This window comes from Serpula lacrymans (assembly GCF_000218685.1).
Source record: "Serpula lacrymans var. lacrymans S7.9 unplaced genomic scaffold SERLAscaffold_5, whole genome shotgun sequence".
Taxonomy (NCBI): Eukaryota; Fungi; Basidiomycota; class Agaricomycetes; order Boletales; family Serpulaceae; genus Serpula; species Serpula lacrymans.
In genome coordinates, this window is record NW_006763294.1 from 1,194,623 (window position 1) to 1,206,293 (window position 11,671).

General features: G+C 44.3%; 6 protein-coding genes across 6 annotated transcripts; 3 read left to right on the forward strand and 3 right to left on the reverse strand.

Moving 5' to 3' along the window:
- Positions 1 to 70: 70 nt before the first annotated feature.
- Positions 71 to 463, reverse strand: SERLADRAFT_436271 (uncharacterized protein; the record flags this gene model as incomplete). The annotated part of the gene is made up of 1 exon (XM_007316571.1): positions 71 to 463. The coding sequence occupies one exon, from the start codon at positions 461 to 463 to the stop codon at positions 71 to 73; it is 393 nt and encodes a 130-aa protein (XP_007316633.1).
- Positions 464 to 1,873: 1,410 nt separating this feature from the next.
- Positions 1,874 to 3,652, forward strand: SERLADRAFT_463548 (glycoside hydrolase family 16 protein; the record flags this gene model as incomplete). The annotated part of the gene is made up of 11 exons (XM_007316572.1): positions 1,874 to 2,096; positions 2,158 to 2,322; positions 2,381 to 2,431; positions 2,615 to 2,642; positions 2,702 to 2,771; positions 2,825 to 2,858; positions 2,920 to 3,033; positions 3,086 to 3,200; positions 3,256 to 3,343; positions 3,398 to 3,460; positions 3,524 to 3,652. The coding sequence occupies 11 exons, from the start codon at positions 1,942 to 1,944 to the stop codon at positions 3,595 to 3,597; spliced, it is 957 nt and encodes a 318-aa protein (XP_007316634.1).
- A 263-nt stretch (positions 3,653 to 3,915) lies between these two features.
- On the forward strand, positions 3,916 to 5,836 carry SERLADRAFT_463551 (uncharacterized protein; the record flags this gene model as incomplete). Its single annotated transcript, XM_007316573.1, has 7 exons — positions 3,916 to 4,225; positions 4,296 to 4,562; positions 4,621 to 4,687; positions 4,751 to 4,829; positions 4,905 to 5,007; positions 5,083 to 5,201; positions 5,317 to 5,836. The coding sequence occupies 7 exons, from the start codon at positions 3,946 to 3,948 to the stop codon at positions 5,422 to 5,424; spliced, it is 1,023 nt and encodes a 340-aa protein (XP_007316635.1).
- A 950-nt stretch (positions 5,837 to 6,786) lies between these two features.
- On the reverse strand, positions 6,787 to 8,733 carry SERLADRAFT_414494 (uncharacterized protein; the record flags this gene model as incomplete). The annotated part of the gene is made up of 13 exons (XM_007316574.1): positions 6,787 to 6,970; positions 7,024 to 7,237; positions 7,294 to 7,314; positions 7,367 to 7,525; positions 7,574 to 7,633; positions 7,684 to 7,749; positions 7,801 to 7,845; positions 7,902 to 7,984; positions 8,033 to 8,164; positions 8,261 to 8,311; positions 8,366 to 8,420; positions 8,480 to 8,504; positions 8,617 to 8,733. 12 exons carry the CDS (start codon positions 8,637 to 8,639, stop codon positions 7,229 to 7,231), a joined length of 729 nt encoding a protein of 242 aa, XP_007316636.1.
- Positions 8,734 to 9,130: 397 nt separating this feature from the next.
- On the forward strand, positions 9,131 to 10,514 carry SERLADRAFT_368035 (uncharacterized protein; the record flags this gene model as incomplete). Its single annotated transcript, XM_007316575.1, has 5 exons — positions 9,131 to 9,338; positions 9,397 to 9,624; positions 9,687 to 9,914; positions 9,971 to 10,426; positions 10,489 to 10,514. 5 exons carry the CDS (start codon positions 9,131 to 9,133, stop codon positions 10,512 to 10,514), a joined length of 1,146 nt encoding a protein of 381 aa, XP_007316637.1.
- Positions 10,515 to 11,212: 698 nt separating this feature from the next.
- On the reverse strand, positions 11,213 to 11,632 carry SERLADRAFT_368036 (uncharacterized protein; the record flags this gene model as incomplete). Its single annotated transcript, XM_007316576.1, has 4 exons — positions 11,213 to 11,269; positions 11,304 to 11,433; positions 11,486 to 11,506; positions 11,559 to 11,632. The coding sequence occupies 4 exons, from the start codon at positions 11,630 to 11,632 to the stop codon at positions 11,213 to 11,215; spliced, it is 282 nt and encodes a 93-aa protein (XP_007316638.1).
- Between the last annotated feature and the right edge of the window lie 39 nt (positions 11,633 to 11,671).

Consider the following 11,671-nt stretch of genomic DNA (forward strand, 5'->3'; position numbering starts at 1 on the left):
CTTAGTCTTTTGCGAACTTGCTGGTTCCTCGTGCTAACTTGTAGGTCCGCAACAGTCCCTAAGGTGGTTTTTAATCTTGTTCTGCTATCCATGTGATTTCCGTACTGTACTCCGAAGTGTATATCTGCCTCTTTGACTTTTTTGACCCCATGACTTCGTCCTCAAGGACCTTGCGTTCATCGGTGGCTATAGTATTGGAAGCCTGCCTCCAATTGCCACAGCCATTTGCCTTGACTTGGCAACATTTGCGTACTAAAGAGGACGGTATCGTGATCCATGATCCTGCCTGTTTCCTCCGCAGCTGCAAGATGCACAAGTCAGGAAGTTTCCACACTCTGTCCTCCATCTTGATGGCCATTTGGGGTTCTCGGATATGTTCCAGAAAATGGCGACGATGATTCGTTGACAAATGGGCCGAACTTGAAGCCTTGAAGGATCCCAATCGTGCACTCACAGTGTCCATGTAAAAAACAGTTTCTGGTATCTGAGACAATGATGGCCTTTTCAAGCTGGTGAGTCTAAGGTACACTTTGTTTGGCGAAAAAATGGGTGTAATGTTAACGTTATGCATGCTACAGGTGTGTGAAAGACTGGTACTACTGTATATCCTTTCACACCCTTCATGAATTCATTTGGTTGTGGCCTCAGGCAAATTTAGATTAGTCCGAGGAACACCTAAGGGCTAGAACTGGACACAACTTTTGCTATAAGCTAAATATTACACTTTTCCAAACCGCCTTCATCAACCAATGAACTCACGGAATCCTGACTTTGCATTTGCATAGACGCTACCGTCAGGTCTCGAGCCATAACGGAAGTCCGTCATATCTGATAACCTCCCGCAGTATGACATTCTGCGTATCTGTCTGAACTAGTTCATTTTTAGCATTACACGCTCAACGGGAATCTCCACGAAGATCTCACTGCCAGCGGGCAACCTCTCCATATCGATGCGTTTCCCTGAACCTTGCTGATACGACTGTGGTGCTGATTATGCCCCACAGGCTACATCCTGGTTTTTAATCTCGTGGCAGGTGACCGCTGAAAGACTGCAACAAGGTAGGCGTCAGGAGTAGTTATGGCATTTTTGGCACGTTTCTCTCCTATCTACCGCTTTCTTGCGTCCTGAGGACTGGCTGCACTGCAAAGTTGCTGTCTCGTACATGTGTTCTTTGCTTTATGGCTGTACTTCCCTGTTATTTCAGGCGTTCAAGCAAAATATATTGCCCACATAGCGCCTTACGGGGTAATCCTTCGACTTCGTGGGGGGCGCTTGCTGTGGTTAGATCATCGTGTTCCTTCCATCATGGAGGCCAGAAATACTTAGCTCCATTCTTTTCGGCCTGCAATTCTCTTGCATGTAAAGCAGGCATTCGGGCTACCTCCCAGCCCCTAGCCCTTTTTTCTTCAATGCCACGCCTTTTCGTCCAGTTTTGTCTTAACAACACTACCTCGATGACGGGATCCACCCCATTTCTCACATCGTCGATCATCCAGCGTTTCGCGCAATCAGCTGTCAAATATTACATCTGTTGCGCTGGCAAGTTCTCATCATGTGCTAGGCAGCTTCCCCGTGAACACGAAGTTTTAGGGGATTTTTGTTGCTTCTCTTGGCAGGTTTGTTCACATGCTATACAGCGCTATACAGGCAGACCTTCCGAATCAGTGTCCTCATAGCACCTGGGGCCAAGTCTTCTTAAGACTTCTGCCCTGCTGGAATCGTTCTGGTCCGAGCGGTACGATATTCGGTGCATTCTGACGGTGATCTGTCCTTTTCTCGTGACCTTCGAGAAGAGATGCTTTCCTTCTTTGAGTGAGAGCTCGGGGCCTTTCATCGTGATACTTAAGCAATGAACGAGCCTTTCGATTTGGTAGGCTTCCTGAGGATCGCCTTTTCTTTCTTTTCATATCGTTGTTGCGACTTCGTTTCCTATTGTCACGATGAGAGACTCTGGTATACTCCGATCTTTAGTTCTAGCTTCTATCATACATCGAGGACTCTGTGCAACATATTCAAGGACATCCAACCTCGTCGGTCAAGGCTTTATGAATGCGTTTTATTGGCAAGCTATCTCCGATCCCACCAATGGGCGTGTGTGCGTCATCTCCTTTTCTTGTTTCCTTGCCATCCCAATAGTAATACCTACAATCTAATAGAAACTACGTCGACGATGCAACTGCCCAGAGGAGTGGGTTAGTATCCGTGTCAGGAAACACTGTAACCCTCCGCGCCGATGACAAGGCGGTTCTCAGTGCGAACGGACCTGGAAGGGACTCTTTCAGGATAGAATCCAATGCGCAGTATACCACTCATGTTGCTATGTAGGTTTAAGTGATAACTTTAGCTCGCATTATCGGATCGACACTCACGCCCTTCCAGATTTGATATTGGCCACATGCCGGAGGGATGTGGTACTTGGCCTGCCGTATGTGAGTACTTACAGTTTTGGGCCTTACCTTTTTGTAAACTGACGAAACTATGCAGGGTGCGTATTTTCGATCCACCAGTATACACCAATGCCTTAATGTATTATTTTCATATTAAATCCATAGGGTACGTATCCCTTCCGTTAGTTAGTATGAAGCATCACTAAACTGTGTGATCGTCATACCAGGAGGTTGGTGCTAACTGGCCTAACGAAGTGGGTCACTTTGAACGTTATGTCTGAGCCATCATGACATATTTCCCCTTTCTCTTTAGGGTGAGCTGGACATAATCGAGGGTGTTAACAATGAAAGCCCGAATGAATCAACATTGCACACTAGTGCGGGTATGTTGTTTCATGGGTCTTCCATCTAGTCACGCGTTGACTACATCCCGAAGGCTGCACGATGCCAAACGGCCGAGATATGAGTGGGTATGTTAACGATGATACATTTTAATTCTTATATATTTGTATCTTAATCATTTCATTCCAGAACGTCTACAGGTAGTAACTGTGACGTTGACCAAACTAATAACATGAGTTGTGGAGTGAAGCTCAGCGCCAGTGATAGCTTTGGTCCATCTTTCAATAACAATGGGGGCGGATGGTTGGTTCCCAGTTTTCTGCAAGCTTGAAGCTTAATATCACAAAATTTACAGGTATGCTATGGAGCGAACAAGCTCTGCAATCAAAATCTGGTTCTGGGACAGGTACAGTGGATCGGTACCAAGTGATGTGAAATATGCTGGCAATAGCATCAATACTGGTGCATGGGTGAGTGGATTTTTTATTGTTGCGAATTATACTTAATTAATCACCAATGTGATAGGGTACACCAGCTGCGTATTTTCCCGATACAGACTGTGACTTTGCTTCACATCTTGGTTCTCACAACATTGTCATCAACCTCACATTCTGTATGTTCTTTCATGACATGTGATAATTTCATATATTCATTTCGGGGAATGAAGGCGGCGATTGGGCTGGAAGCAGCGATGTTTATGCTTCGTCTGGATGTCCTTCGTCCTGTGTTGGTCAGTGCTCCAAGTCTTACTGATATTTGTTTTGGAATCTTATCATTGATGCGGCATGGACAGACTACGTTAACAACAACCCGACTGCTTTTAGTAATGCTTATTTCGAGTTCAATGCCTTGAACATCTACGAATAAGCGCACATCATCTCAACATGCAATTGTATCATAAGCTATATTCATACATTTATTTTATCTTAAATGCGCGTACTTCGTATGAACTGTCAGCAAGGTTCCATATATCAATCGGTTTGCGCCAGCGCAAGAAAAGATCCTGCTGGATGATTATGTATGTCACTACCTTGACATTTTTCTGGGATTGAGTGCCATTCCTGGTTTAACGATAGCATTTTCTAGTCTGCTTTAATAGACCTAACAAAGATATGATGGTCGAAGTTACTTCCCGTTGACGGTGAACATTACCTATTTAGTAATTAATATTTCAGGGGTCTCCTTGGTTTTTCCCACTCTCTTTTATTATCTACGATGTCCGAGTCTACGAAATACGAAAATCTACTTTCCTCTATATCATCGCTATCGTGCTGGACACCCGCCAATGAATCTGCCTTACTCGAACCATTTACTTATATCACCGCCAAACCTGGTAAGGAAATCCGTGGTATGATGATCGATGCGTTCAACGATTGGCTCGTCGTTCCACCGGACAAACTCAAAATTATCATAAAGGTGGTCAGCATGTTACACAGCGCCAGTCTCCTTGTCGATGATATCGAGGATGATTCACAGCTGCGTCGTGGGGAACCGGGTGAGTCTGATATCCTCGTTGATAGTGTTGATCTGAGGGTCGTTGACTCTGTTGTGACGCTGGGCTGTAGTTGCGCACAAGATATACGGTGTCCCGCAGACGATAAATACCGCAAATTATGTATACTTTCTGGCTTACAAGGAACTCTTTTCTCTCAGAGGACCCGTGGCAGATTCGTCCGCTAGCGCTGATACCGGACGCCTGGTCCCAGACAACCTTGACCGTATTGTGACGGATGAGTTACTCTCTCTTCATAGAGGCCAAGGACTCGAAATATTGTGGCGTGATTCTCTGCAGTGCCCGACAGAAGAGGAGTATATTGCCATGGTGAATAATAGTTGAGCCCTAGTTCTGTATTAAAGGTGTGTGATAAGTTAGCTGAGATGAGGCGACAGAAACGGGAGGTCTATTTAGGATTGCGATAAAGCTGATGATGGCATGTGCAACCATCAATGTCGACGTGTACGTGTTCTGGAAATTCCATTATAACGCAAAGTTTGGAATATGAAGTCGCTCTGATAACAGTGACTATGTTCCACTCGTCAATCTATTCGGTATATACTTCCAGATACGTGATGATTATATGAATCTACAAAGTACAGAGGTTAGTGCGTCGTGTTGATATCATTCTCTTGGGATCGCAGGTATGCCTTTACTGACTTTCATCCGTGCTGCATAGTATACGAATAATAAAGGATTCGCTGAAGATCTTACCGAGGGAAAGTTTTCATTTCCCATTGTACATGGTGTACGGGCAGACCAGTCAAATCGACAAGTGTTGAGTGCGTCATCTCTTATATCGTAGTCAATGCCATTCACAGAACCTTCGACGTCCATTCTTGCGACATGTATAATAGACGTGCTGCAAAAACGACCCTCGACGCCGACATTGAAGCATCATACAATAGGTTACTTGCGTAGCCACACACGTTCGTTCGATTACACCTTGGGAGTGCTTCGTACACTTGAAAAGCAGGCAAGTAACGACTCGGCCTGTTATTTTTGCTGTCATGACCTTTCATCTCTTTCCATACTGAGCTGTCTGATTATCAACAATATGCTTACAAGTGATGTTTTCACTTTACTTCCAGGTACGCCTAGAGGTGGCTCGCTTGGGAGGAAATCGTGGATTAGAGCGTATCTTGGACGGCTTGCGGGTAGAGGGAGACGTCATCGGGGATAAAGAAGTCGCCATATGAGATTATGAGTGTTGATCCAATGGTCTTGCGAGGTTGGTGCTGTAACTCCAGCGAATATTGTAGGAGAAACCTTATTAGTGGTTGTATTTTTATTATGAAAGATGCAGATTGGGGTCTCGATGTGACGACTACAACATTGTTCAGCGTTCTTAAACTACAGTTTGGCTGAAGCGTTAAGAACTCAACATTTCCTCTGCCCTCTTAGCAGCCTGATCTGATGGGAAAACAGGGTAATCGACTTTTGATATCTTCGCATTCTCGATCAGAATCGTTATCCTCTTCAGTAGCACTTCTCCATTCGCCTCAAAGGTAGGAAGCTTCAACGCATTGGTGATTAAGAGCGAAGAATCGCTTAAGATTGGGTAGGGAAGATGCAAGCGCTCTGCAACCTCGGATTGGTATGGCGTCGACTGGGTACTCATCCCGAAGATGGCAATGGTGGGTATAAGAGATAAGAGAGTGGCCACCGAATCCCGGACTACACACAGTTCCTGTATATTAAATCATATTAGCAGGGAAATCCATGAGCGCTTGTGTGGTTAATAAATGTATGGGTAAAACAAGCAGTATACAGATATCCTATTTGTGGGATGGTAATTTAGAGAATAAGTATGCGATAACTTACAGGTGTGCATCCTCTTGCTCCAGGGATTTCATCCCATCCATCTGGATTCGGAACCCCAGGTTGTCCAGTGCGCGGGTAGATGAACAACAATATAGGGCGTTCGAGAGAAAGAGCGTGTAGATCGATAGACGTGCCCATTGTTGAGGATAAGATAATGTTTAGTGGGATATCTGTCGATGGGAGATGGTCCGCGAGGCCATCGTCTTGAGGCACAGGCAGATTTGTAGGGAGAGCGCTCCAGTCTGTAGGGAGTAGCGAAGTGGACATGCGTGTAGGGAATAACTTAAACGTCGTTCCAGGGGGGGCGTCGAATTGGGAAGGCCGACGGAGACAATATAATTATAAGTTCCTGAGTCCTGGAAGCTTCAATCAGTACCTGATGTACAGATTTCCTAAGCTCAAGGTAAACATATAGAATGGGTGGTGATAGAAGAACTGGGATTGAGTGCAAGATGGGAATGAAGAAGAACTTATATGTATATTCTTGATTTTTCCTTGGTACAGCATGTATTGTAGAGAGATGGAGAACGTTTTGAATTCTAGTGAGTAGAGTGGCGATCGAGATAATAGTACGGCACTAGCGTCACATCGAGTAGAAGCAACGGGAACAAAATACATTTATGCTCGAACGTGCGGTTTCCTGTCACAACAGCCCCCACCGTAGGTTTGCGTATGACATACGAAAGGCGCTGGGATAACATTATGTGAAGTCTGCATGATATCCTCGATTTTTTTTGATGACACGATTTAGCTGGATTGCGCCTGAAGTCAACCGAAGAAAATACTAGTAAAATAGCGAGTCGAAGCGATCTTCCTTTACTAGGACTCGATAACCGGCAAATCCCACTGACGCGCAGCTCGATGAGTTGGAAAAATGGGCTTTAGCCCAACTACCACATCGCCTGAAGGGTTAGCTTCGCCCTGAGATACTTCTTTATAAACCAGGAACATAGAGTAACATCAGATTTACTTACAGTCAATGACTCCGCAGAAGAGATGCTCTGCGATGAATGAGTCCTCCTCATCTCTATTATAGTCCGTCTTCGTGGAAGTTGCTCCTCTGTGTCTCTCCGAAGCGAGGCACTGCCTTCATTGCCTTCGAATAGTGCCGTTGAACAATGATATTCTTGATGTGAATCTCGTATGAGGATACGAGCATTTAGGTTGACAAGGAGACAATTAGCATAGCTGAAAGGACGAAACGGTTTAAAAAAAGATAAACAACAAGAAAATGTGATAGCTACAGCGTGGACAAACGGAAGAGCCTATAAGCCTTGGGTCAGCAACCGTCAATATATTAGTTTGATGGCGCCATACATTGAAATGTACAGGAAAGATCCAGAAGAAACCGATAAGAACACTGTTTCCAATGCAGTTGCGATGACCGTAATTGTTCCTGTCTATTGTCAGCTTTACCAATTTTACAACAAGGGATCTAGTCTTCTTGAAATTTGTACCCGATTTGTTGCGAAAAAGCTGAATACGGATGAGGAAATGAAGGATAGACACAACAAGCCAACTTACGAGTCGTGTGGTTTGAATAGCAATCATGATATCACACAGACAGCTTCCTATCACCCATGTCTATATATTGTGTGAACTGACAGCTAGTCGCAAGTAGGAAAATTGCTTACAAAATATGAGCGTTTGTCACCTCCAACGCTCACGTTCATAATATCTGCGAGCGAATTTCCGATAAACTATGAGGAATCCAATCAAAATGAAAACTCGTATTTTAGATATTTACTCACTGATTGGCCCTCTGTAATAGCAAGCCCAAATTGTCCGGATGATACCTATAAAACATATAACCTTATGCGTAAGGGAGAAGACCACGGAAACCTACACCTACCAGCATGATCACAATCGGGAGCGTGAGAGAACGACCTATTACCCATATTCTCCAGCAATAGAAAGCATGGACCATCATAGGTACTAGACGGACTTGATGAGCTGTTCAGACTATATAGGAAAAATACATACTTAAGCCAGCTAATGCGAAGAGGGTTGTGAATGGCCACATAGGCGGCGAAGGTTCAGCGAGATTATTCACATTGAATCCAATGACCGAGCAAGAGAGACATTGTATCGAAGCCCCAAGCCAGAACTCGTATGCTGTAAGTGCACAGCTTGAGCACACGAATAAGAAAACAAGCCAGACTGTGGTTTATTAGCTGGTGCTAGATACTTAATTTTACACAATCCACCCACCGAAGGATTTGAGCCATTTGGAATCACTATTGAAGCTAGTATGATAGATGACTATGTCAGAGTATAAGGGTGCGAAGTTATATCAAATTATACGATAATACCCACACATCTGCAACATAAGAACACCAACTGACATAAATGTGAATATATATCCCAAAACCTATACTCGTGATATTTTTTATTAGCAACATAAAATATGGTTCCACATAAAGACTGTACCATCTGCCTGTCAGCATTCCTATAGCAAGCTTCTGTTAAAAAAACTGGACAAGCTACGCTAAGACGGCAGCTTACCGATAGCTACAATAACGATTGAGTATGCCGTTTAATTCGTTAATATGATAGAAATGACTTACTAGTACGGATCGATTGAGCTCATGAATAGAATCAGATGGGCCAAGAAAAAATTCCTCTGTGTTCTAAGAGTGATGCAGAGTTTTATAATTGAGACTCATAGCATACATAGCATTGCTATTAGATCTCTATGGGCCCGTCAGCTAGCTGTCATGATGATGAATCAAGTTCCAGATTTTATAGCGGCTGTCCGACGAACACAAATAACACAAGCTTGGTATCGTCTAGTGAACCATCCGAGCTCTCATAATCTTTGCCGTTGTGGAAGAAAGCGGCATTGCTTGTCCGAGTCTCTACTCGTCCTAAATTTCCGAGTCAGCGCTCCGAGGCTGAGTCATAGCCTTACACAATTAAAACCCCGATGGCCCCACGTATAAACACTGTTGTTATCTCTTAGTGTCGTTACAACGCCTTTCCTTCTACCCCACATACATCCCCCGAGCGAATTTCTATTATGTAAGTAGCTCGATTATAGCATATAACAAATCCTTTTTCTCATTTACTGTGGCGAGTAGCATGCAGATCTTTGTAAAAACCCTTACCGGCAAGACCATCACTCTTGAAGTCGAGTCCTCCGACACTATCGATAACGTCAAGGCCAAGATCCAAGATAAGGAAGGGATTCCTCCTGATCAGCAACGCCTTATTTTCGCCGGAAAACAGTTGGAAGATGGACGTACACTCTCAGATTATAACATTCAGAAGGAGTCTACTCTCCACCTCGGTATGTTCCACTTCTGTGGCACTTTTTGTCGCCAGCGCTGAAGCTATTCATATGATAGTTCTTCGTTTGCGTGGTGGCATGCAGATCTTTGTCAAAACATTGACTGGGAAGACCATTACTCTTGAGGTGGAGTCTTCTGACACAATTGATAATGTCAAGGCCAAGATCCAGGACAAGGAGGGGATTCCTCCTGATCAGCAACGTCTGATTTTCGCTGGGAAGCAATTGGAAGATGGCCGCACGCTGTCGGACTATAATATCCAGAAAGAGTCCACTCTCCATCTCGGTAAGTCTTAGCCATATATGAGGTGTTTTACAGAAGGTGGCTCACCACATAAAATCTACCAGTCCTTCGTTTACGTGGTGGCATGCAGATCTTTGTGAAAACGTTGACCGGAAAGACGATTACTCTCGAGGTCGAGTCTTCTGACACCATTGATAATGTCAAGGCGAAGATTCAGGACAAGGAAGGAATCCCTCCGGATCAGCAAAGATTAATCTTCGCTGGGAAGCAGTTGGAAGATGGACGAACGCTGTCCGATTATAATATCCAGAAGGAGTCTACTCTCCATCTTGGTAAATCACCTTTCTTTGAATTTATTCTAAGCGAGAGATAACCGTTGATATGACAGTTCTTCGCTTACGCGGTGGTATGCAGATTTTCGTGAAGACCTTAACTGGAAAGACGATTACTCTTGAGGTCGAATCTTCCGACACCATTGACAATGTCAAGGCTAAGATTCAAGACAAGGAGGGGATCCCACCCGATCAACAGCGATTGATATTTGCGGGAAAGCAACTGGAGGACGGCCGTACTCTCTCCGATTATAACATTCAGAAGGAGTCTACTCTTCACCTTGTTCTACGTCTTCGCGGTGGTATGCAAATTTTTGTCAAGACGTTGACAGGGAAGACGATCACACTGGAGGTTGAATCGTCTGACACAATTGACAATGTGAAGGCCAAGATCCAAGATAAGGAGGGTATTCCCCCCGACCAGCAGCGATTGATATTCGCTGGTAAACAGTTGGAGGATGGTCGCACGCTTTCTGATTACAACATCCAGAAGGAGTCCACTCTTCATTTGGGTGAGTTCGACTTTCTTATGTGCTTTGCTTCGTATGATTGCTCAATCTATTGCTTCTTATAGTACTTCGTCTTCGTGGTGGTAACTGAGAGTCTTTGTTGGACCTTCTATCGTCGTCATATATCAGTTGTATTTGTCAGTAGTGTGAATTAGCCAATGTTCTTTGTAATCCATGTATATGCCGAGCAGTGAAACAATTGTGCTTCTGGCCTGCCATGCTGGCGTTCATTGAGTTCCATAGCGCGGTGAACACTGGAAGCTTTGTCGACACTAACACAATTGATATGGTACAAAAAGAGTTTGGATACTAGTAAGAATCAGGGCATGGTGACTGGTGCTCTCAAAGCCGACCTCCCTCCTAGGTTAAGCTCGATCTATTCGCACGGCATTTGAGCACTAAAGCTGTAGATTATAAATACTAAGCTTTGGAACATCAAGGATGAAGGCACGCAATTCACAAGGGGATGATAAAGCTTTCGGTGGCATAATACTATAATGATCCACGACGTAGATACTGACATAAATGCGGATGTATGTTATCGAACTCACCGGATACATAATCATTTTCATAGGGGGTCTTTCAACCTTACATTCCTATGATCGATCTACCCAAGGCATACTTGTCATTTCCCACTGGCGGGCATCACGATGGATGGGTGGAAGGGATATGATAGTCGGAATACTATCCTCTGAGCATTCATCGCCGACCTGCGCGAAGAGTCATGAGCTAAAGATGCTCTTGAGTGTGGCATACATTTCACCTGTGGTGGTCCCGGTATACAAGCGCCTAGTGACGGAACTCTCCCCAAAGACACGGCATTCTGGCGGTGACAAAGCGATATTTCTGAATTATGGCGGGGCCAAAGCGTAGCATTCACGTTATTGCCATTGACGCCCTCAAGTTCTCCGTCATTACCGTCGAAAAGTGCTGTTGATAACTGATAATGCTGGGATGAATTCTGGATGAAAATTCGAGCATTCAAAGTAGCCAATAGACAATTTGCGTAGCTGATAAAAATAAAATGAGCAGAAAAACATATAAGATGGAAATCAAGACTACAGCGTTGACAGGAAAGTAAACCTGACAATTCCATGTCAGGAACAAGCACTTGTGCAGTTAAGTTAAAACGTACATTGAAAAATAAGCCCACGAGGCGACGAAGAATAGGTACGCTATTGTTATGAAGGTCGCAACAACAGTGATCATTCCTGTTTCGATGGTCAGTCTCACCAATTTCACGACGAG